The 26425-nt window shown below is 40.7% G+C and overlaps 1 protein-coding gene across 7 annotated transcripts in view; it reads left to right on the forward strand.

Annotated features, from left to right (window-relative positions):
* The window catches only part of LOC135216507 (protein mono-ADP-ribosyltransferase PARP12-like), a 376362-nt gene that overhangs the window by 204584 nt on the left and 145353 nt on the right, over positions 1 to 26425 (forward strand). For 4 of the 7 annotated variants that reach the window (XM_064251894.1, XM_064251902.1, XM_064251889.1 and 1 more), the window contains 2 exons: positions 15899 to 16229; positions 19184 to 19230. In XM_064251894.1, the coding sequence (XP_064107964.1) occupies positions 15899 to 16229; positions 19184 to 19230 (378 nt within the window). Of the gene's footprint in view, positions 1 to 4025; positions 4131 to 15893; positions 16230 to 19183; positions 19231 to 26425 lie in introns of those variants that run through there. The other 3 variants (XM_064251907.1, XM_064251918.1, XM_064251913.1) reach the window with 3 other exon arrangements.

The following is a 26425-nucleotide window of genomic DNA, read 5'->3' on the forward strand; positions in this document are numbered from 1 at the left end:
CAGATGTAGATATGAAGAAATCGGATGTAAACGTCTCCATGCTGACAGGTTCTTTCATTGGCAAGTTAAGCAGAGAGGTAAAGGATGGATTAATTTGAGGCCACATCAAGTAGATGTTTTGGAAAGGTCTTATTGTGATCCTGCCCAAGATGGTGTGGTGGTACCATCTGTTGATCATACAAATTGCCCTAAGGGAATGCTGACTTTGTTTGGCAAGGACAGCTGGCAAGGACATTTTCCTGCCATGATTTTGTGTAATGGCAAGACTCAAATGTCATTGGATCTTCGTCGAATATGTTCAGAAAACATAGATGGAAACGTAAAATGTGCACAGTATTTATGGTATTTCTTAGATCAGAATAATGTATGGGTTCAGTATGGTAACACTGACACCACAAAGCGAGACTTCCTTGTTAGTAACATTACATCTGAGGATATAGAAAAGGAATATCAGAAAAATGTCAGATCATCGATGACATTTAAAAACTCAATGTTTACCTATTTGCTTGATTTTCAGTCAATGACCCAAACCAACACCTCCACAAATGTAACCCGAAAAGTGAGACGAAGGCCTGTGCCTCACCTAAAGGGAAAGTCAGGATGGTTCAGGATTTTTGACCGGTCTTAGTGCTGGTGCTTTCAAGAGTCTAAGGTTTTGAAGAAATACAGTACATTATCTGGAAGTCCATTGCCTTAATAAAATGCACGAAACCTCAAGGTCTTAAGGAACAATAAAGGGACTGAATGAGGAAGCCCAGTACTAAAATGGATTTTTTTATTGGTATTGTGACAAAAGAAAATACAAGGTGTTTTTAGGTAGCTTCATGTTGACCCTCTTTTTCATTTTTCAAATGTTATAGTTAAAACACAAAAGAAAATAAGGTGGTGTGCTTTTAATCCTCATTGTTAGATACTAAGCTCGCTTCATTAATCATGCTTGGTTTTTTTGTTTTCATTCCTTACCCTTTGGATTTTGCTTTTAACTTCTCTTTACTTACAACCCTAGGTGTAAGTACTTATATGGTTAACCTAAGTACTTATATGGTTAACCCACCGTAAAGAAATGTAACATTTGTAGATATTTCTAATTGTGTCTAGGTTTGCATCAGCACTAAAAAATTTTAGTATTTGTAATTTCTTGTGTTCCTGTGGTTGTCTCCAAGAAATCTGTAAGAATTCCCTAATGGTTATTCGTCCCAATAGCCAAGTCCATAACTTCTAGTTATGGATGAATTTTAAGACTCCAGTGTAGCAAAATTTGGAGACATATTTTATTGCTTCAGAAATGTATAACTGTTGTTACTAAACATAATTTATGTGATGTTCCAGTATCTTAAGAGAAGCATGTTTTTTAACAACCTTTGGCCCTTGATAAATATGGTTATGGTACTATTTCTATTTTATTTGTAATTGATATTCAGGAATTAGCAGAAGTTTACTTTATTTCTATTGGTCAGTATACTCCACTATATTCGTTAGATATATACTTTATTGGTATCATTATATAGAGAATTTATTCTATGGTAAATCCCTTTGATTCAGAGTAACCAAAATAAAATATTTACTAATCGTGGTGTTTTTATTTTTGTAAGTTAAAGTATAGTTGATTGATAGAAGGTTAAGCTGTAAGGCCAAGTGCTGAAACCTGAAAGGGTTATTCAGTTCCGAATTTGCAGTTTTCCTTGGAACTAGAGCATTAAAGTTCATAAACATATAAATACAATTTATGAAATACAGTGTTAAAACTATTTTTCTTTAAATGCCTCTTGTAGATGGTTCATAATGTTACTTGATCTACACTGTCATTAAGTTTCTGAAATATCCTTACCATGTAAATGGTATTTCCTCCTTAACATATCTGGATAAGTGCACTAGAACGTGCTGAACAAAGAGATCTGTCATACAGAGCATGCTCTGGGCGTTTGCTCCCTTCAGAATAAAATCATAGGTCAGTGGAATGTTTCCATTCCTGAGGCAGGTCAATTTAACCTCAAACTTTTTGTTAGGTTTTAAAGACAGGTCTCTGGAAACCAATCACTCGCCGAATTTACATATCTTTCTTATTAATGGATAGAATGGATGATAACTACCACTTTATCATTAATGGAGAATATGCTTTAATAAGCCTTTGAGTATCAGTGTGGAACTTTTTTTTTTAAATTAATCTGATAATATCTTACCCACACTGGCTGCTAATTCATATGCTTGCATTCCTGTATGAGCAGGAATCCAACATACCGAAGTGGTTAATGCAAAACAAAATGCTGAATGGGAACCACTCCTGAGCCTTTTGGATTAAAAGATGAGAAGGGTTAGGTTTTGTGAGTGATTCCAAGACACTTGAATGCCTCTATATGTATCTGGGTGTAAAATATATTAGCTTTGTGAATGCAGTTGATACATCTGAAAAATAATACAATAAATTACCTTCCCAGTGATAATATATTTTACTGTTATTTATGGTTCATATTGCTTGGAAAGAAGAAAGGAAGGAGATATTTTTTTTGTACGAATAATTACGTAGACGTGGTTTTGTGATCATTGTCTTTGAATTGTCCCTACTTTTATGGAGATGAAGTTCAACCATTCCTTAATAGCTTCCAGATGTCAGGTCTTTTGAGATCTTCAAATACTCCAGTACTACTAATCACAGCCCTGAGAAGTGCTTGAGGTTCAATTCGTCTCAAGATAAAAAAATTTTTGGCGAAAGGTTTGGATTGAAGAAGTGCCTAGGATTTTCACTCTGTAGGATGAAGCTTCCTCCACTGAGGGACTGAAGTTGAAAAGGGTTGCCTTTTTGAGGAATTTCGTCGAATAGTGTGGCTTTCTGGCGACATCTGGCAACCCTCCGTGGCTTTTCCGACCACATGCCACGTCGCTGTGGAATAAAATTCCACGGCACTGAAGAAAAAATTCTTCACTTTGCCTTTTTATGTTTTATTTTTGCATCACTATATTTCTGCATGTGACAGGTCTAAAATAAATGAGAAAACGTATAATTTACTGTATATCGATTTACAATATCATTGACCTCCTAAGTATGTGAAAAAACGTTTGTTGAAAGTTTGTGAAGCACTTACCTAAAAAGTGCCTTCATGAGCTGAGAGGACAGCGGAATTGAAGCTCACGAACGTTCGCTTCCGACTACGATTTCTCTGAAAATCAGAAATGCGTATGGTAACACTGCTAAAAGCCACTGTTGTGAAGAAAAAACGGCAACGCTGATTATCAGACTGAACTATATGGAGTTTTCCAGCATTAAAGTCCTTTTCCAACCCCTAAAGGAGACTTTGGTTGAGCAGTTGTGCCAAGACGATAAGGAGTTGTCACCTTGTTGGTGCAATCTTCCCATCCTCGGGGACATCTAATTCTAATTCAGGATGGAAGGTTGCGGGTTGAATAACAACTATACTGTTGTATAGGGTCCCCTCATATGTTTCGTTGAGTGGCCAGTTTCTTCATAGAATTTCTAGAATCAAAGCCATTTTCCAAGGCTATAAGTCTCCTTCATGACCAAGGAAATACATTGCCAAAGACGTTTGACAGCTAGGTAGGAAGAAGACAAAAAGCAGTACAGCTTGGAATAAAGAAGTGCTCATAAAGCTTTGTTTCATGTGCACGTAGTATGTGATATGTTGCAGCAATTTTGGTACAGAGGAACGGCTGCATTAGAGTCATTTTCATGTTTTTACTGACTTGCAAGTAATGCTAAATACATACACAAAAGACTGCTAAATAATTATAAATAGATTGATTGTTATATTTACTTGAAATTTGAATATTTAGAAACAGTTTCTAATGAAGGTATATCTACTTATTCACGACAAAAAAAAAGCATATCTTACCTCAAAAAAAGCATATATTCACATCATTCCTTTTTAGTGACTCAGTCTATAAAATGATGGTATAAAGCATATTGTTGATATATCTCGAATTACTTGAGATTGGTTTTTGACTATTATATGGCATTTAGATAAGAATCTGATTATATCTTATCTACGAGGTTAGATAAGATTCAGTATGTCTTATCTGTGCAGTTTATTAAGTATGGTACTAGTAACTAAAGTGGTACTGTGTGCTGCTGTTTAACACGTATTATATCTGTTTGGCCGTAGCTACATGAATTAAGGGTAAGTCTCTTTTTAGTACACACACACACACAATGATACCTTTCAGTCTTAGCACTGACACATTCAAGGGAAAGTGCAAGCACATCCAAAGTTAAAGAGAGTGCAGAGGCTAGCCAAGAATTTGGTACCAGCAGGATACCCGAAAATCCTGCAGTAACCCAGCCAAGCATAGGAAAATGTCCACTAAAACAATTTCTATATTACAGCGTCTTGTGAAAGGCTGCTGAACCTTGGGGGCTAACCCAGGTTTTGTTGTAAGACTGGGAAACCCACTGAGCACCCCTCCATAGACACACAAAAGTGAACTGTACACGTACTTGTACATCACTGAGGTTATTACAAGAGTTGTAAAAGTGATTAGTAGATTTTTTTTATATTCAGTGTAATGGATACCATTCCACATCATAACTAGTAGGTTGATGCCTTTCAGGATGTCGGATGAAGTGTTTCGTCCTCGCTGAAGTACAAAATGTATATTGGCTCAGTTATCCACATTAATATCCAAGGCCCTTGTGAATATTGGTGGTTTATGAATACGGTTTAAAAGTCTTTAGATGCAAAACAGAATACTGAAACCTAATTTGATCCCTGATTCATCACAACATAGTATGTATCGCAATAAAGAAATACAACAGGTAGTCCAATGCGATGTCACACAAACGCATCGGAGTTTAGTACTGATGTAAACAGGGATAATTGCCTTTGTTGCACTTCGAAATGCGATTCAATGAATATCCTTTCAGAGATTTAAGTGGTGAATACGATTTTGGACATATGAAATATATAGGTCGTGTGAATGTCGATATTGAAGAATTCGAACTGGAGAAATGTTGCACAAGTAAGTTTTTAGTGAGTGACACTTTTGAAGACTGATGTCATGGGATTTTCCAGTGTGTTTTGAAACTCCCTGCTTGCCCTTATGTGCAACCCGGGACCTCGTGGTCAATTGTTTTAAAGTTTATATCATTTTGTAAGTTGTCCGTTGGCGCGAGTCCTTCTTTCAGTTCGTGTATTTTGGTAAATTTACATATTTTAATTTTGTAATAAAATTGTAACACCCAACCTGATCTTCCCGGACCTTCACCTAAATGGTTGCTGATATCACCCTTCAGGCTAGATCATCATAGTTCCACCCCATCTAGTGATATAGACCTACCCAATCGGGGGAAGTTTCCGACAACATTAGCCAAATTTTTTTTTTATCTTATGATATGTAATATCAATTTTAAAAGTGCATAACTATGTAACAGTACCTGGGAGCCTTTAGCAACGAAAACTTTGGAAGTCCCTTATCTCTCTCGTTGCACCCAAAATACTCTGCCATAAACCATCACAAAGACGCGAATGAACTGTCACTTCTTACCAGAAATTTTTGGCGGTTTACGTAAGAACCATGTGGATTATAGCTAAAAAATATATTGACTATTTATAATGATACCATCTCTAGTATGCAAGATCATTCACCATTAGTCTTTGGTAATTTCTCAATATATGAGAAGGATATTGCCATTTGAACTCCACACGTTTCCATGGCAATGGCTTTGGCGTACGGTAGAATGACGCCACAAAATCAGATGCGCAGATGAGTCCTAAACTCATGGCTAGAGCTTGACTACCTTGCCACATCTTTATCGTGGTATGTATAATACCTATAAACAATACAGAATACACTGTACAGTACTGTTTGCTAAACCAAACCGTGCAGTGTACAGTATATAAAATGTATAAGCTACAAAAATTGACATTGAAACTCTCTCTCTCTCTCTCTCTCTCTCTCTCGTAAGCAATCCTGGAAATGCTTGAATGTTTCTATATGAACCCCAGAGTGAGAAAGCATACACACGGTAGTGCGTGCAGACATGTGTGTAAGCATGTAGGCAACACGCATGTATGTATTCACATGCTGACATATTGAACAAGTAGCTATGTTCTGTAGTTTGGTAATTTCACATTGAAAATGTAATAAATGTGTGTGCGTGCGTGCGGATTAAAAATATACTACAGCAATTTTTTTTATAAGGCATACGAAAACTGACCGAATTTTTTACACCGTCCAAAACACGTAAGTTACTAGAGCACACACTATTCCATATCATTGCATATCATTGGCGAAAATTTTTGCAAATATCTAATGCAGTATGTTTATTAATTAACAAAATTATTTTCATCACATTCCACTAGGGGACGTTAGCTCTTTCATGTGATATGTAATTAAATTTACATTGTGCAAGTGTAGTTCATTAGTTAATTTCTTGTAAATTACACTGCTGTAAGGAATCTTATTAATGTCTTTCCTATCTACTACCTCTCTCTCTCTTTGTTGTGCCTGCTTATTTTGGTTTTTTCTTTATCATTGTGGAATGGGATTTTTATGATTGTTTTGTCAGTAGACAATGTTTCAGTCAGTAGTAGCTATATGATGCTTGAACTGAAGGTGATAATATGATTTAGTTGGTATGAGGATTTGTAAAATTTTGCATGCCATATCATTTCAGCGGTGATAAAGAAAAATAACTCAGAAAGACGCATACAAGCAAACGCCCAGCAAATATGCACCGCAGATTCCCTGAACACGATGTATACGTGCATGTGTACACATGTGTAGATTCATAGTGAATCCCCTGTATTCGCCGACTCACATATTCACGTATTTCTCTCTGGAACATGTACCACCAATATTCGCCGAAAAATCGCCTATTCGGGGTATTTTTCCATGAGAAATATCCACACATTCCTGTTTTTTAGTATAAATTTCATCATGAAATGCACTTCTTGTGATGAAACTAATGAAAAAAACAGGTGTAAACATTTTTAGTGGGTTCTTCTTGAGTTTCAACTAACAAAATAGGCAATGGTAAGCATTTTTTATGGGGTTTAAACTAGTCACGGATTCGAGCTATTTTGGGGAAGGGGGGGGGGGAGGGGAGCCGCGTGCATATCTGGTACAGATTCCCTGAGAAAGAAAGGGGGGGTGGGGGGGGGGGGGGACAGAGACCAAGTTTTCTGGTTTGCTGGTATGCCAAATTCTGGAAAACGTATGTAATAATGAAGTCAATGAAATTTAAAAAATTGGTTTTAAAATAAATATGATTATAAATTAATTGCTATGGTGTACTAGCCAGAGTCACACTTCTGTGCACTGAGACAGTCAAAATTGGGCAGCACACTAACCAATACAAAGCAATCAACTCGTGAGTGTTGTCATCTTTTTAAGCCTGTTTTTATTCTTCAAGGTTGGACCGTCTCTGATGCTTGAAAATAAGAAAATGTCTTATATTTAACCTACAATGTTGTTCTTTATTGTCATTTAGTTTGGAAATTTTACTAGTTAATTCACCATCACTGTCAGAGATATCCATTACAGAGGGAACGATAGAAGGGCGAGTGAATTAGATATTTAAGGACATTTGTAGCTCGATGTATGTACATGAATCACGGTAATGTGATATGACTTATATTAATGGCTACGTGCTGTCATAAGCACTAGAACACTACCGAGGTCGAGGTGGGTTAATGCTGGCTCCAAATCAGTGAATACCTGAGCGCGTTAAATTTATAGGTGAGATGACGGCATTAACTTATAGCCTCTTGCGGTGGTGGAGTGGGTAAAAGCTTCACTGACGTTCCTGGTTTTGTATGGTGTCCTGGGTTTGCGCCTGGGTGCCGACTATTCTATTATCGCCTGATAAAATTCCCCTTCGGTTAAGCATATATGAAAATATATTAATTCCGAGGTAGAGTGAATTAGATATTAAAGGACATTTGTAGCTCGATGTAAGTATATGAATCACAGTAATGTGATATGACTTATATTAATGGCTACGTGCTGTCATAAGCACTAGAACACTACCAAGGTCGAGGTGGGTTAATGCTGGCTCCAAATCAGTGAATACCTGAGCGCGAAAGGTATTTGAGGGTGAGAGACGGCATTAACTTATAGCCTCTTGCTGTGGTGGAGTGGGTAAAAGCTTCACTGACGTTCCTGGACTTGTATGTTGTCCTAGGTTTGCGCCTGGGCGCCGACAATTCTATTATCGCCTAATAAAATTCCCCTTCGGTTAAGCATATATGAAAATTTATTAATTCCGAGGTAGAGTGAATTAGATATTAAAGGACATTTGTAGCTCGATGTATATATATATATCATATATATATATATCTATATATATATATATATATATATATAATATATATATATTATACACACACATATATATAGTTTGTTCTGGAGCCGTATTCTTACCCCGAACTACTATATTAGGAGAATCCTGGATGTCAATCCAGTGCTGACCAGAAAAACCTGGTTATTCCTTCCCGACATCCAGCCACTCCGGAGTACACCCCATCCCCGTGGTGTGGCCTGCTCGGTCTTGAAGGGCGGCGATGATGAGTCATTCCTGACCACCCAACTGCTGACCTGATAAATGGATTGGGTCATGATGTGGTGAGACGTGGTTCTCGCTCGCCTCCTGAGGGGTCTTCCTGGACAGGGAGGCGAAGGCCCTCTCTGGAATGCTCCAGGGATGGGTGAATCCCTTTTCCTAGATCGGCTGGTAGAAGAAGCCATTGAACGGGGGATGGAGGCGAACCAGGACTCCGTCATCTACAGGGCGTCATCCTCGAGCAGGCGACTGGTGCCAAGACGAAGTATCGAGTCACAGAAGCTGAGACAAGGACCCTGACGGGGGGATGGGGGGGCGTGGGGCACCTTCGGTGTGTCAGAATCATCTGGGACCATCAGGGAATGCAGCTCTCCTCCAGGACCGCTAATGCCTTTCACTCCTCTTTATGAGCCAGGTCTGTGCCCTCTTGCAGAGGTAAAGGTGGCTGCTTCCCCAGGAAGAAGTAGGAGGCGAGGCTTCCTACCCGACTGATGCCTCGGGTTTGTGGGGTGCCTCTCCAATCATTGGTGGGATTGGGAGGATCTTTGGGCCGGTCCCTGGACTGTCTCGGTCCTCAGGGACGGTAACTGGATCCCATTCTGAGACATAAACCTTCCCTGACAGGGGAGCCAGACAGCAGGGCATTCAGCCTCGGACCCCTCGCTCTGTGCTGGCGGCTTTGAGGGAAGGGAACCTCAAGGACATATACTTCCAGATCCCAGTACACCCCTCCAGCAGGAAACACCTCCGTGTAAGGTGGGAGGGATCGACATACCAGTTTAGGACCCTCTGATTCAGCCTGTCTATGGCACTGCAGGTATTGACAAGGATGTTCTCCCTCGTGTCTGCCTGGGCCCACAAGAAGGGCATGCATCTCCTGCGGTACCTGGACGAGTGGCTACCCTTTCCTCCTCAAAGGATCTCTTGAGGGAGCAGAGGGACGAACTCCTAAACCTCTGCGCTCGTCTAGGCCTCATCCTGAATGGGGAGAAGTTGCACCTGGAGACCGCCAACAGGATGGTGCACTTGGGAATGGTTCTAGATAGAGTAAGACCCAGGGTATTCCCGTCGGAGGAACGAATTTCCAGCTTCAAGGGCGTAGTGACCCCCTCCTGACAGACATGCCCCGACCAGCTCGAGAGTGGCAGAGGCTTATAGGCCACCTCGTCTCCCTGGAGAAGCTAGTACCCCAGGGAAGGCTGAAGATGAGGCCCATCCAGTGGAACCTGAAGGACGAGTGGGCCTCAGACGGGAAGACCCTATGGGAGATGATAGCTCCCTTTCAGATGAGGGCGGAGGCCCTTTGCTGGTGGCTAGACGGCATGAACCTCCGGGGGGGGTGTGTTTACGCTGGTGGACGTCCGTCCAGAGATGCTCATTCACGGACAAATCAAGGGACACCTACAGACAGAAATAAGGGGTGGGAGTGGTCAGATTATGAGAGGGAACTCCATATCAACAGCCTGGAACAAGCAAGTGGCAGTCATGTTTGACAACACCACTGTTGTCACTATGTCAAAAAGCAGGGGGGGGGGGTGACTGAGATAGCGACCCCTGTGTTCCCTGGCGGACACCATTCTAGAGTGGGGGGAGAATGCCGGGATCTCCCCATCAGAGAGGTTTATTCTGGGAAAAAGGAACGTGATTGACAACGGACTGAGCAGGCAAGGCCAGGTCCTAGGGACTGAATGGTTCCTAAACCCAGCAGTAGCGAGTGAGTTTATCGGGGGATGGGGCACCCCCTCCATGGACTTGTTTGCAACGCGACTGAACCGCAAGCTCCGGTGTTCTGCTCCCTGGTCTCGGACCCGGCAGCGGTGTGGGAAGATGGCGTTCCAGCACCCCTGGGACGGGCTAGACCTCTACGCATTTCCCCCCTTCGAAGTCCTCAGGTAGGCCCACAATCAACTCTGGACCTCCAAAGCAGGTTACCAAGCGAAGTGGAAACTCTTCGGGGCCTGGTGCCAAGGGACAGAACTTGGACCCCTACGAACCAAGATATCCATGTCGCAGTAATCCTAGTCCATCGGAGGGAGGACAAGGGGTTCACTGCGATCAAAGGGGTCAGGGCGGCCTTGAGCCAGGTCTTTTATCAAAGAGGGGTAGACCTGTCAGTACCTCGCTGGGATGTGGCCAGGATCCTGGCTGCTCTGAAAAAGCCCCCCTTTGAACCGCTCAAGGATTTCACAGACCGAGAGCTCACCCTCAAGACAATCTTCCTCTTGGCTTTAGCATCCTCCAAGAGGGTGGGGGAACTTCATGGCCTCTCCTACCAGGTGTCCCACTCAAGGGGTTGGAAAGAACTAACCTTCAAATTCATGCTGCCCTTCGTAGCCAAGACACAGAACCCGCCGGTGGTAGATGAGCAGTTCATGGAGTTCTCCATTCAGCCCTTCCGAAGTCTGAGGATCCCAAGGGCCTGCTCCGCTGCCCATTCAGGGTGGTGCGGAAGTATCTCAGCAGAACGGAAGGATTCCGCCCCAGTGTTCAAAACCTATTCGTCTCTGCTGGGAGCGAGAAGAGGTCAGTCACGAAGAACACCATCTTCTGGTTGAGGGAGACCAACAGGAGGGCCTACTAGGGAGCGGGGCTGGTCCACCTGCAAGGCGCAAAGCCCCATGACTTAATGGGTATAGGTACCTCCTTGTCTTTCTCCAAGAATCTGGCCATCGGCCAGATCCTACGAGCAGGGGTGTGGACGAGACAGTCCACCTTTACGACCCATTACCTCAAGGGTGGCATGAGAAGGTCCCTTGACGCCTCTGAGGTGGTAGCAGGCCAGCAGAGACTCTAGCCTAGCCTAGGGGGGTTATGCGTCGTATGAATGCGAGTGTGTGTGTGGGGTGTGTCTATCCTCCATATCCTACCCTGCTCCTCTCCCCCCTTTCCCTACTGGGCCTTTGATGTAATCGCCAAAATTCCTCCATTGCATTACACTCATAGAGTTTTATTCCCTCCTCTACCCACCAGTCGGGATTGCCTCCGTACAGCAAGGGGATCCCCACCTCCGCCCTAATCCGGCGGAGCGGGTCTCCCTCCTTTTCCCCCACTCCTTCCTTCCTGAAGGAGGCTGACCTCTTCCTTTACGGGACTCATCCTTCCCTAGATACTCCCGCCTCCTAAGGATTAAGTCTCCTAATAAAGTAGTTCGGGGTAAGTATACAGCATCTGAACAAACCACAAATTTTAAGTAATTTGTATTTTTCTTAGCTATACTTACCCCAAACTACAGAATTTTTGTTATACTTACCCCGAACTACCCACCCTTCCGTCCCCGTGTACCTGAGGGCAGGAGCTCTAGGGGCGTGGAAAGGACCACAGGTCAGACATCGTGATCTTCGATCCTGGGGCATACCTGGCTGGGCGTCAGAAGGGAATAACCAATTTTTTCTGGTCGGTACTAGATTGACATCCAGGATTCTCCTAACAATGTAGTTTGGGGAAAAATGACAGGCAGAAGTTCAGTGGCAAGCACTTTCCAGTGTTCATTCACGCATCATCTTCAGGGCACAAATGAGACAGTTGAAAAGGTTAGAAGGTAACCAAAAAGAAGAATACCACACGGTTCATTGTCAACGGGTAATACAGGAAGATAATCCGGGATCACGAAGTCACAAACTAAAACCGTAAAGATACAGAAGCATAGCCATACAAAATCCGAAAAGCACGTATATAACTGAATACTAATTAAGTTGCTTATAATTATCAACATTTTTTATTATGAAGGTATCGAGTGATATTGCCTTGAAACTTAAATAGCCAGGGACTTTTGTAGATGCAGCATGGAAAAGAACCAGGAAAACGTTTTTAACTAATAATAAACTTGAATTTAGTAAGCATAATATTCTCATATTACCGTATGCTGAAAGGTTTTTAGAAATTCGTACAATGTTAAAGTTTTTTAACATGAATCTTTTCAGTAATTTTAATGTTGAGACTTTAGTAATAAAAAATTCTCCAAAGAGGTTTCTTGCTGCATATATGAAAAAAAATTGTGATAAAATATATAACAGATAAACGGGAAAATCACTTTCACAACGAATCAAACAAAACCAATATTAGGTAGAACTGGCTTAGGTATAGAATGCATGATTCGTACATATGAGAGTTATAGATAACTGAAGTGAAGCAAGATCCTTAGTCTCGTGTAACGACACAGCTAAAAGGAATATCACTGAATCAAGTCAAATATCTAAATTTAAGTCTTGGTTTGTTTAAACTCAATGTCTTCATATAATTATATATATATATATATATATCTATATATATATATATATATATATGATATATATATGTGTATGTTATATATGATTATAATCACTTTAGCACGTGATTCGGTTGTCACACATATCCACAGGTGAAAAATAAGAGAGGGTGTAGGTCCTGACCGGTTTCAGCTTTATTTTCAAGCCATTGACAAAGGACTGATACATAGTATTAGAATTCACAAGTATATATACTACAGAGACAGTACTGACGAACATACACACAACCGCTTTAGACTGCAGATCCACCCACAGGCAGGTGTCAAGGTAGGAGTGGCTTTCAAAAATCATTTGGCTAAAATTTAAAATAATTTCTCAAAGGATACTACCGCTTAGGGTACCGACCGTATGAGACAACAAGTCCACACCTGACAGGTGTCAGGAAGGCGGGGTTGAACATCTCATTGCCACTACTGCCCCCTTTACTGTGTTTACAAATATAATAATCCTATTTCCATATATCTCTACAGCCTACCTTAAAATTTAAACAGTTTACAAATTTCTTTTGATATTAAAGGATCAAGTTTATACATTCCTTGACTGGTGTTCATATTATTGTTGTAACTTTCTTTTATAAAACTAGATTCAATTATGTTCCTTTCCAATGCATTATTAGAACACACCAGTTTTTTTTGCCATTTCCCAGTTAATAGCATATCTCACACATTGTTTATGTTGTTGTATTCTTTTTTCCAGTGCTTTCCCCGTTTGACCAATGTAAAAGTTGTCACAAGACTTACGCGAGATTTTATATACACATCCTTTAGCATTGTCGAGGGAGTTCTTAATAGTACCTGTTTCATTGTTTTATTGTTTTTAAAAACTACATTAACACCAAAATTCTTCAGGAGATTTGGGATATCTTTCATATTATTATTATAAGGTAGTACAAGCAAATTTTTGTTGTTGTAAGGTTCTTTTTGGTTTTGATACATGGTCTTTTTTTGCCGCTTCTAATGCATTGTTTAGTGCATTATCTGGATATTTCAGTTTCTTGCCCTGTATTCCGAATATTATCTATCTCCTCATCTATATTTTCTGGGCTACATACCTGTAGTGCTCTTAGAAACATAGATGCAAACACTGATCTTTTAACCTTATTGTTTTGTCCAGAATAGAAATGTACATAGGAAGAAATATTAGTAGGTTTTCTGTAAACACTATACTTAAACCCACTACTATTTCTCCATATGAGGACATCCTAAAAGGGTAGGCATTCATCTTTTTCTATTTCCATAGTAAATTTAATTGATGGTACTAATTGATTTAACCTGGCAAGAAAGTTATTTACATCTTCGTTCCCTGGCCATACACAAATTATGTCGTCAACATATCTAAACCAAGGTACATTGTGTGGAATTATATTGTTTAAAATTTTCTTTTCAAAAAATTCCTTATATAAATTACTTAGCACTGGGGACAGAGGGTTTCCCATTGCCATACCAAAATTTTGTGTGTAGAATTTTCCATTGAATTCAAATTTACTGTCTTTAACACAATTTTATCAATTCAATTAAGGTGCTTTTAGAAAATGGAATATCCAGTTGTTTGTTTTCTAATAATTCCGATAGAAACTCCAATAAATCATCAATAGGCACTTTTGTGAATAGAGATACTACATCAAAGCTCACAAATTTCGATTCACTATTAACTTGTACACTATTTAGTTTATCTATCAAGTCCACATTATTCATAATAATGGCATTAGAGATGTTACCTACCAATGGGTTAAGGGTATCCACTAAATATTTCGCTAATTTATAAGATGCGGAACCCACTGAGCTGATAATTGGTCTGGCAGGGAAGTTTGTTTTATGGGTTTTTATCGTACCATACATATACGGTAGCGATGGAGAAGTCACACACACACCTTCTTTATAATGGCTTTCGTTACCTTTTAACAGATTTTTCACTTTTTTATTGGAACCACTATTCACACTTTCTATCGGGTTCTTATTTAATTCTTTATGTGCTATTATCACCCAAAAGACTTTCCATTTTTTCTATGTATTCATTTTTGTTTAAAATTACTAGGGCACCTGATTTATCTGGTTTTGTCATGTTTATATCTTTATCTTTTTTCAGTTCATTGATGGCATTCATAAATCTTTTGGGTATGTTTGTGGTGTCTGACTTTTTCATACTTGCATAAATCACTCCCTTAATTATGTTGACCTCTTCACTAGTTAAATCACTATATTTTTCCAAGTTGCACAATCCTTTAGTAATTTCTACACTATTTATGCTTCCAGTTGATACAGCAAAATTTAAACCATAGCCTAAAGCACTGGTTACATTACTATCCAGATGCTTGTTTGATAAATTGACGACACATTCATGATTGGCGTTGGTAGTCCAGGGGCTTCTTTCGATTAGGAGTTTCATTTTGTCATGTTTACGTTTAAGCTTCTGATACACTTTCTTCCTCATATTCATATAACAATATTCCTGCAGAGAATCTTTCCAATCCGATGGTATTGAAGCTTCAAAATGACGTCTTTTTCTCGATAAATCTTCAAAATTCTTTTTAGTTTCCAATGTCTTAAAACTGATATGTTTTTCCAAAATAGCTCGTTGTATTTCACCGAACGGTTGGTCTTCTAATTTTGACAAGGACTTAGTTATCATTGATCTTGGTATCACTTGTTCATCACGACATTCACGTAGAAACCGCAGGTGTTCCTTGTTTGTATGACCTTGAGTGAGGGCGTCTGCGAAGTCAGTGACTGCATATTCTTTTCCCCATCTTTTTTCTCTATGAGCTGTTTCGAAATTATTACCATCAACTAAAATTTTCTCCTTCGGTTAACATATATGAAAATATATTAATTCCGAGGTCGAGTGAATTGGATATTAAAAGACGCGAATGCACACTAGTTATGTATGTACTAGGTCAACTCTTCAAGATAGTTTTGTACTCTATATATTTATTGCTTCGAGTATTACAGAACTTGGTCAATTTTCCTACCTTGAATATACACTGAGCTTAACTGCAATACTTTTTACAAGCCTCGTTTTTTATTTGTTTTGCAATACCAATGAAAATGTACAGAGGACAGGGTGTTTTTTTTTATGACGACTTATTAAGTCGCGTGAAAAGAGTTATTCAATTTCAGATCAGTTTCAGATGGCTGAAAGGAGAGTCTATCGCCGTCGGCCAGGATTCAGCTACGAAAGTGCCAAAGATGAGAGGAAGGACGAGTATAGCTCTGATGAGGAGATTCTGGATGAAAATGTGCCGTCTTTGGTACACCAGCCAGATCGTCCAGGACAGCATAGAAATATAGCAAAGCAACGTGTCTATGATGAGAATGCTAGACCAGGAATTCCAAGCATAAGAAGGAGACCGGCAAGGTTCAAATTTGATGATGATGAAGAGGAAGACGAGGAGGAATACGTGCCAATAAGAACTCCAAGGAAGCAAAAAACTGATCAAAATACACCGAATCATTGTGAGTAGAATTATGTTCGTTCTCCAGCAGCATGGAATACAAAATAATTCTGAAAGGCATTCATATGCAACATAGCATTTTTAGCTGTAAATGTGGTGAAGACTAACAGTGATTATTACAGTATATACATAATAATAAATCTTAGTCAAAGCTTAGTGCATCCCACTTGCCTAGAAGCCTTCCCAGACAAACCTTTTACAAAGGAAGCAAATGGGGGCCAATCTTTGATAGTTATATGCTGATATTATTCAGGTGACAATATGATGTCATTCTTGATAACAAAGCTTTTACACCTGGAATATGGAGAAGGGCTTAGGAATGTAAATATGAGTTTCCTCTAGCATATTAACATCTTATTGTCGTCTTTTGTAAGTCTGCTATAGAAGCTTTTTCATGGCATTATTTGGTAACAAACCACAAATTAAGTAGACTAATCAGGTTAATTTTCCATTTGTGCCTTTTTTTATTGTTAATCTTCAATTTTACCGTATGAACTGCTAAGTTAGTGTTAATTACAGTGTAAAGATTCAAATATATGTAGTAACTTTATATGGTAATTTACATTATGCAAGCATTCTCCTGTTACAATGCAAAAGCTTGAGTGTGGTACATTACTGGCTCATCATCATTTGCAGTTGTCAAAGACTGTTCACCTAACTATTTAGGTATAGGATACATCATATATGGGCTCAAGGTACCAACCAACACATGTACATATATTTCATATGGATTTTTGACAAATATTCAATTTTTTGATGCATAGAGCAGCTACCCTGATTAACTGATTTGGATTCTAACATGAATTATCAGTTCTTTCCCTCAACAGTCCCAAACTTAATAATAAACATGTTTCCATATTAACTATCTTTTTATAACAATGGTTAGTAGTAAGGGTAAAGACAGCATTTGATAGAATAACAAGGGAGGTGGTGTTTTGATGTTGTTAAGTAAAAGAAAATGTCAGAAAAAGTTTTATAAGATTATGTATAAAGGAGCAATGATTGTGGGAGACTGTGGCAGAAGTGAAATATTGGAAGTTTAGGAATCTGTTGGTATCAAGGATCAACATTTAGCCCATTTTTGTTTGCACTGGTTATAGGTGTATTGACTGAAGGGATTTGGACTGAAATTATGGGAAATGGTACATGCAGATGATCTGGTCTGGTAATTACAAAAGAAACTGAAGAATTGCAAAGAATGAATGACAGGAATCTCTCTAATGGGAGAGTATGATGGTATATGTAGGTAAAACTAAGGCTATGGTTTCCAACAAGCAGAGATGGAGTACGTTTTTACATAAGGTAGAAGGGACTTAGATTTCCAGCAGGTAGAGAATTGCAGATACACATGATATACTTAAGTCAGGAGGAAGGGTATGATGTTGAGGTTGAAAGCAAGATATGAACAACTCGAACTTGAAGTGGAGAAAGGTGGCAGGGGTAGTCTGTGACTAATGAATACCAAATAAGAACACTTGGTCATTAAGAAGGAAAGAGGAACAGAAGCGGAAGTGAATAGAATGAGGATGCTAAAGTGGAAATTTGGGGATGTTGCTGCTAGAGAAACTGGAAAAGAAAGAAATTATAAGTGCCAGAGTTGCAAAGATTACTAGTATGATAAAGAGAATCAAGATTTGAATGATTTGGGCATGTGGTATGGGTGAGTGAAGTGGAAGGAGTGAATAGGGCTTGGCTAGACCCTGTTAAGGAAAATGGTTATGAAGAAGACTAAGCATTAGATGGTGTGATAAAGTGAGGGAGGATTTGGAGAAATGTTCAGTAGAGAAAGATATTTTCAAAGGAAAGAATTGGAGAAGAGGGTCACGGTAACCGACCCTTAGCTTAAGGATAGAAGTTGGGATAATGAAGGATAAAAGTAAACTTTACAGTGATATACAGTATTACAATTATTGCCATGGACCGTTCATATATACAGCATTACAATTATTGCCATGGACCCCTCATATTTATAGTTTATGAGCCAAAATCTGATTGATTAACCTAACATCACCTATTTTTCATGTGTGAACTGCTTTGAAAGTCAATGGAAGTAATATAGAAATGAGAAGGCATTGTAAGAGATTTTTGAGTTCATTTCCCTTTGCCTTGGATTCTGTGATGTCAAATTTAACAAGCCTGAGTTGTTTCCTTATTCTTTCCTACCAATATCCTTACATGAAGGGGTCAGTTGCCTGATGCGCCTTCGTCACTCTGCCTTCTATCAAAGGCATCATCTCCCACCAAACTTCTCTCCATATCTTCCTTCACTTCATTCTCAAAAAAGCAAGTCGTACACTCAAAAGCACCTACAACTTACAAACTCACCTAACTCATAAATGCCCAAAGTCCCATTCAAGACAACTTCCTTTTAAACGTTTTGAACACATTTTTATTTATTTAAGGAAGCAATCTACAGGAATGTGCAAATGAATTTGAGTTTGTATTTCTTTTACCAGTTAGGCCCAAGTAACTCCGTTTTATAGTATCAGGATTTGACAACTTAAATCCTCCACTCTTGAATTGAGATTGGCACTGTAATTAATGGGTCATTTATTAAACTCGTGTAGTGTTTCTAAAAATAGAACATAAAACATACTTTTCAATAAAAGCTGTAAACTTACACTTGGTGGACTTCTCCCATTCCCCCCATACTCCACTTGTCAAAAGCATGCAGCATTGAGAAGTGACTCCATTTTGAGCCAAGACTACTCACCTGCCACTGAATTGTGTTCTTTTTGTCTTCTGAGAAGGTTTGTCTGGTAAACTTTTGGGGCTAGCAAAATAGCACTCTCAATTACAGGTTTGTATCATGGGATACTTATGAAAACAGTTGCACTTATAAAAGCAAACTAAAATTGCCAGTTTAGGAAGATAACTGGCAAATCAGATTTCAAAACGTAGACATTAGACTTTGGGATTTTCAAGCTCTTTATCATCCATTTTTCTCATTTCCAGATGATGATGATAGAAGGGGAGGCCAAAAATCACCTAACATTAACCAGGTAAGGTGTAGCTGAAGGTAGAACGTTTTGCATGTGAGTCATTGTTCTAGAGACAAAAATTAGTTGATGTACGTACTTGTGGTTTTTTGTGGTTAAAATACACCCTTTACAAGAGTAACCAAAAGGTGTGAACAGTTTTGGGTACATTATTCCCACTCGGCAAATACAGAATGCAAAACCATGCGTACAGGAATTATTAAGTGCCTCCTGATTAATTGTTACCTTCTAGTTGATATCTAGTTTTATTTCAGTTTCATTTCTATTGACACTGAAAAGAGTGCATTTCCATTTGTTGTAAAAGTACTGCCTACTGGTCTCCAGTTTTATCATTTTATGACATGGTTAGTGATTTATTTGTCAAATTGTAACATCACAATTGTTCAACTTGTAACCATTCCTTGCTTTTTTTTACTTATTCAGCATACTAGTCAAACCCTTTAAATATTAATAAGGCAAGTGGACTTCATAGCATTTTGGTGTTAGTTTCTTAGAGTTTGATGGGGTCCTACTATTAGTTGCATTTTCCTGCTTTAGTTTTTTAGTACTATAAGTTGTCCATTTCCAGTGCATTTGGCATTTATTATTATTCAGTGAAGGATTACGCTTGTATCCTTCCTTTATCTGGTTTTCTGTTATTACTGTTATAGCATCATCTTTAACCATTGACTTCTCTCAAGTAAGTAGTTGTACTCTCTTGATCTGGTGGTGAATTTCTTTCATAAAATGATTGAAATTCTCACACAAAAACATTGAAGTTTCTCATCACACGTGGTTCAGTAGTGCTTCTTGGTAGAAAACTAAACTTTTCCTTCTGTAATCATGTAATCGCCATATGAATCATCATCATCATCATCTCTACGTTTTGGTACTTTGCCCGAGTGATTCTGCTCTCGCGACAGATCCTTATTTTTCTTTGTTCTGAGGCTGTTTCTTGAACTAGGTATCTGCTCTAAGAGAAACTGATTGTTCAAGTCAATAAAATGGGAGAAATTTGTATTCATACTTTAAATTTACAAGTGTCTGTTAATAATTATATTTTGTATCTCTCACACCGTGATTTTGCAAATGGCAGAGTAATACCCTTGGTTTTTGCTTCTGGAACATCTCAAAATTATGTCAGGTTAAAAGAGAATTGTTCATTATCCTGGATAGGCATGCTCATCTCAGAATATGTTGTACTGACGCTGCTAATATTGAGTTACACATATTTCAAGGATACTGCACTTCCTTTTGTAAAATTATTTGTAGACTTTGCTTTTGAGAATACTGGGACTACATGGAAGGAAGGTTCACTGTAGTCAAGAGGTACACTTTAGCCATTATTCCCAGACTTTTGAGGAATTTTTCTGGTGTGATCACTCTTAGGCTGTTAAAGCCGAGTTGTCACTCAGTCTACCATCAATTTTGTTTAAAAGTCATGACTAAAATATGATTTGCTTTCAGTAGATTTTTATTTTTACTCTACAGAAAAAATTATATTATATCAACAAATCATTAGATATGAGCCATGTAAGTCTTTGTAACAAAAATATTAATGTAAATGAAACAGGTAATTAATCCAGTAGGCAGTGCTATAATTACAGTATAGTATTATAATACTATACTGTATTATAATTAAGGGATTTTGACGAAGGAAAAATCTATTTCTGGGCAACGACCTGTGTCGCCCTGTGAAATGGTTCCTTTGATACTATTTCTGAAGAATAAATATTGCTATTCATCCTAGAGAAAAAAGAAACAATATAATGCCAAGATAAATGGCTCGCTCACTTCTTAGAAGAAGGTCGGTATAGTAAGGAGCGAGTGGAATCACTACCAGAGGTCCCTTGCCATTTAGCTTCTTCCTTCGACAAAACCCCGAACTACGGAGGAGCCGTGCTACAGCTCCGGGTCTACTACTACCGTGAGCGCCTCCGACGCCTGAGACGTCATTCCTGAAGATAGCCTCCAAGCTTGGGGTAAGCTGGGTGAGGATAATCTAACTACAGGGTGGGGTTTCACAGGGCGACACAGGTCGTTGCCCAGAAATAGATTTTTCCTTCGTCAAAATCCCTTTTCTGGGCTTGACCTGTGTCGGCCTGTGAAATAGTACCAGAGAATGCCAAACACCAAGCTTGAGGAACAGTACAGATAAATTAAGAAGGTAAGTTAAACACTTGTAAGGTTAATAGTATTAATAATCAACTAAAATTACAGTCTTACCCTAAGGGAAGTATAAGCCCTAAAACACGGGTTATCACTTAAATTAGTTAGCCTAACAACAAACAATAACAATACAGGTTAGGCAAAGACAAGATATAAGTTGATATATACAAAAGAATGGAACTGAATCCGATTAGAATGATGAACAAAAGCAAACTCAAGGTAACCCAATACATGGAGGCGACTAAACTAAGTAAGGGTGCAATGGGGCAGGTAGAAGGGAAGGCTACAAGAAGTTATAGTAAAAATTAAGAATCAGGAGAAACTGTGTTTCCAGCTGCCACTGCTGGAAATTTGAGGGCTTCTAAGGGTTTTAGGTAGTGCCGTTTGAAAACTGTCGGAGATTTCCAGCCTGTATACTTCTTAAGATCGTCAAAATTCATGTGTTTGGAAATAATTAATAGATGTGGCCACCGCCCTAACATCGTGGGCCCGAGGAAAGGACTCTGGATTGGCCTGTTTAATGAAGTATAAAATTTGTTGCCTGATCCCTTTTAGGGATAAAGTACCACCTCCCTTCCTAATGAACAATGGGCCTGAAGATTTCAGAGTTGTTCTGCTTAGGTAGGCTCTTAATGAGTTGACAGGACAAAGGAAATGTCTTGAGGTAGTGTGGAGATTTTCCACGAGGACCATCTGTCCTGTGGGTCTTCATTTTGGCTAGAAAATGGCGATCTGGGGATAAGAGGACTTCCCCTGAGGGGAGGAACTCAATGTGGCCTGGTTCCCTTGATAAAGCTGACAGTTCTGATATTCTAGCTCCGGAGGCTAAACTTAATAAGAATAGGGTTTTCCTCAGGAGGGATATATAATTGCAAGAGTCATTGTTAATGTCCGAGGCCAGTTTGAGGACATCATTTAAGAACCAAGAGACTGATTTAGGTCTCGTTGATGGTCTTAATCTAGCACAAGCTTTTGGTATGGACGTAAAGTACGAATCCGTAAGGTCTATGCTAAAACCAAATTGGAAGATCTTTTTAAGAGCTGATTTGGTCGTAGTGATAGTGCTTGCTGCTAAGCCTTTCTCAAACAATGATCTGAAGAAAGTTATGGCTAGGTTCGTTGTCATGACTTGAGAATTGACAACTTAAGGAACTCTGCTAGTTTCTTGACAGATGAATCATATTGTCGGAGAGTAGATTCTCTTTTATCTGATTCCAAGAATGAGATATTCTGGGATCAATTTCTGCATTCTCATGGCTGCGAATTTCAGAAAATCCATAAAGTTAGGGTTTTCTGAATTCTTGAGGAAGCGGACACAGTCTGAGTTTGCACTAACTGGGTTAGTTTGGGGTTGGGAATCCGTAGTGGTCGGAGTCTCAACTCTAGGAGTAGAGGGAACCAATTGCTCTTGGGCCAGTTGGGAGCTACTAGAGCTACTTGGCCTTTGAATGTCCTGAGTTTGTCTAAAACTTTCATGAGAAGGTTCACCGGAGGGAAGAGGTAAATATTCTTCCATTCGTTCCAATCGAGGATCATTGCATCCGTAGCGTATGCTAGAGGATCGAGGTTGGGTGCCACGTAACAAGGGAGTTTGTGGTTTGACTCCGTGGCGAAGAGGTCTACTTGGAGTCCGGGGACTTGTAGACTGATCCAATTGAATGAACTCCTGTCCAGTGTCCACTCCGATTCCAACGGAGCGGAGCGTGATAGAGCGTCTGCTACTACGTTCTTGACTCCTGCCAGGTGAGTGGCTGACAGGTGCCATTTGTTTTTGCATGCCAGAGAAAAGATGGCTATCATGACATGGTTCAAGTGGCTTGACTTGGATCCGCCCCTGTTGATGCAGTGTACTACTACTGCACTGTCCAGAACTAATTTGAAATGAGAGTTCTTGGGCGGACGGAGTCGTTTCAGTGTGAGGGAATACTGCCATGGCCTCCAGTACATTGATATGTAGCTGGCGGAATGTTAACGACCAAGTTCCTTGAACTTTTTTTTCGTACTGGGAGTATCCTCCCCACCCTGTTAGTGAGGCGTCTGTGTGGATCACTAATGATGGAGGGGGAAACTGTAGAGGAATTGCTTTTGAAAGGTTCTTTGTCTCCGTCCAGGGGCGGAGACGTTTCCGTAAGATTGCTGGGATAAAGGCTAGTTTGTCCCGTGATCTGCAATTCGCTCTTGAGCGCCATACTCTGTTTATATCTTTTGAGTTTGGCTCTGAGCAGAACGTCTGTGACTGATGCAAACTGGAGTGAGCCCAGGATCCTCTCCTGGCACCTCCTGGATGTTTGTTGTCGTTTGAGAAATTGTTTTGTAGCTCTTGCAATTTCTTTCCTTTTCAACGACGGAATTGATAGAGTGTGCGATTGTAAGTCCCACTGAAGGCCTAACCACTGGAATCGAGATTCCGGTGTTAGTCTGGACTTGGTTTTGTTTATTTGAAAACCTAAATGTTCCAGGAATTTGATCACTCTGACCGTTGCTTCTTTGCATTCTTTGGGGTTCCTTGCCCAAATAAGCCAATCGTCCAGATAAGCCACTAACATTATTCCCTGTTTCCTTAGCTCTTGCACTACTGCTTCCGCCAATTGGTGAAGATCCTGGGGGCTATGTTGAGCCCGAATGGCATTACCTTGAAGGAGTAGGATCTGTTGCCTAGTTTGAAGCCTAGGAATGGACGGAAGTGTCTGGCTATGGGAACATGATAGTAGGCATCTGTAAGATCTATAGAGGTTGTGACGGCCCCACGGGAAGTAAGGTCCGTACCTGCGAAACGGTCAGCATCCTGAACTTGTCGCAATGAATGAACTAAGTTCAGATAGGGACCAAGTCTAAGATGATTCTTCGGTTTACCGAGTCTTTCTTTGGCACGCTGAACAAGCGTCCTTGAAATTTTAAATTGTTGACTCTTGAGACTACTCCTTTGAGAAGGAGGTCTTCGGTATACTCTACCAATTCCGTTGTTGGTGCTTGATAGAATCTGTTGGTTGGAGGAGGGCCCTCTAGCCAACTCCAACCTAGTCCCTTTGTTACTATACTTTTGAGCCCAAGGGCTGAACCCCCACCGCTGGCGGAAGAGGTACAGCCTCCCTCCTACCTTGGGATTCTCACTGCTGGTTTGCCGAGGGGCGGCCACCTCTTGCTCCTCGGAAACCTCTTCCCCTGTTAGCAGCCTGCCGGATCCTCTGAATCGAGAGGCACCTCTTGCTCTACTGCCTCTCGCAAACCTATTGAAAGCCTGAAAGTTCTGGCTTTCATAGTTGGAATTGTAGGCTGGCGAGACAGCAAAGGAAGTGGAGGGTGAGATTGCTGGGACTGAGGGGTCAGAACAAGGTATTGTTTTGTTTGACCGCCCCTTTCGACGATGGTTTGCCCTTGTTTGTATGCTGGGACTTCACTGCCTGAACCAACGTTTGTTGAGAAGGCTGGAAGGGAGAGAACTTCCTTGGTTCTTCTTGTTCCTTGGGTTAGGACCAGAAGATTCCTGCCTCCGCTTTGCTACCAGTCCCCACCTGACTTTGAGGCACTGGTTGACCTTAGAAGCCTCATGAAGGACTTCTGCTACTACTGGTGCTGGAAAGAGGTCCGTTCCCAATTGAGGAAGCAATCAGTTTATTCGGTTCATGGCGGATAGTAGCTTCCGCCAGAACGTGCTTCCTACAATTTCTCCTGGCTATGAGGAAGTCGTAAAGGTCACACTGCATGGTGTGCAGCAGACCTTTAGCCAAAACTTTAAATAACGGCTCTTGTTGGTATACAAGAGCCGTCATCTCCGCCATAGTCATGGAGGAAAGGGATCTCGCGAGCCTAGTCCGGGCGTCGTACTCCATCTGGATGAGAGAGTCCGACAACCTGGGGAGTCTCTCACTAAAGAGAGAGGTGGCACAGTCCGCCTTTAGTTTTCCTACTGAGAAAGTAGGAACTGCCCCTTCGAAGTACGTCTCGGAGCCTGGGACTAAGAGAGAGGTGGGTTCCGTCTCTCGTAGTTGAGGCAGGGGCTCGTCTTTCAGGGCGGCCTGAAGGTTGCTTCCACTACCTTAAGGGTCAGTGGTAGCGGAGTCCCTTCCACCGGAGTAAAAATGGTGAAAGGACTCCTAAAGGCTGTGATGCGGGTGTTTTCACACCCCCATTCTTCCAGACTTCTCATTAGAGTCTGCTGTGCCTGTTCCCTCGGAAGGATCACTGTTTCCCTTGGGAACCTTGTCCCTCTCTCATCATCGCTGCTTCCGTTAGTCGGACGTAGCCAATGAATGGTGGTTGAAGGTCTCTGGGGTGGGGATGGAAACTCGAAGTCCTCACGCCTTCGAGTTCCTATGCCTTCGATTGTCAACATTCCGTTGACAAACGGGGCATACGAAGCGATCCTCCAAGGGTTGGCCGCCTTGAATTCCGGCAGTTGGCTGGAATCTGGCATTGGAAGAGGAGAAGGTGGCACAGATAGAGGGGAACCTGCCGCAATCGAGGTTTGGATCCCGGCGATGGCATTCTCCTGAGCGGCCAGCCGTTCCGCCAGCGATTGGATCGACTGGCCGGAAGACGTAACAGAACTGGAGAGCTGGGAGAGCACCGAGCCGACCTTGTTGTCAACCAAGGCCTACGATCACTCCCACCTGCTCCAGAATGTTAGCCGAAAAGGATTCGGGATCAAAAAGAGGGACTTGAGCCCGATCCTTACGTGATCTATGTTTGGGGGACCTCGACGCAGAGGAAGAGGCCTCCCTTGACCTAACTGATCCGGGGTGGTGAGCCGGAGTTATAGTGTCTGTCAGGATGACCGATTTCTTGGGGAGAGACTTTTTAAGTTTCTCCTCGGTCATCTTAGCCTTGGGGATCACTGAAGTAGCCTTAGGACGGACAGACCGCTGCTCTTCAGTGAAGCCCGGAAAGAAGTGGAAGTAGAAGGATCAGTAGAGGGTGATGGAGAAAGGGAATTCAGGAAAGGGCCCTGAGAACCCACAGGAGCTGCCCCTACTACACCTTACCTGTACCCATGGAGTCAATAGCCATGGGTTCAACGTCGAGGTTCATTGCCGCAACGTCTTTCTGCAAC

This window comes from Macrobrachium nipponense, chromosome 19, assembly GCF_015104395.2.
Source record: "Macrobrachium nipponense isolate FS-2020 chromosome 19, ASM1510439v2, whole genome shotgun sequence".
In the NCBI taxonomy this organism is placed as follows: Eukaryota; Metazoa; Arthropoda; class Malacostraca; order Decapoda; family Palaemonidae; genus Macrobrachium; species Macrobrachium nipponense.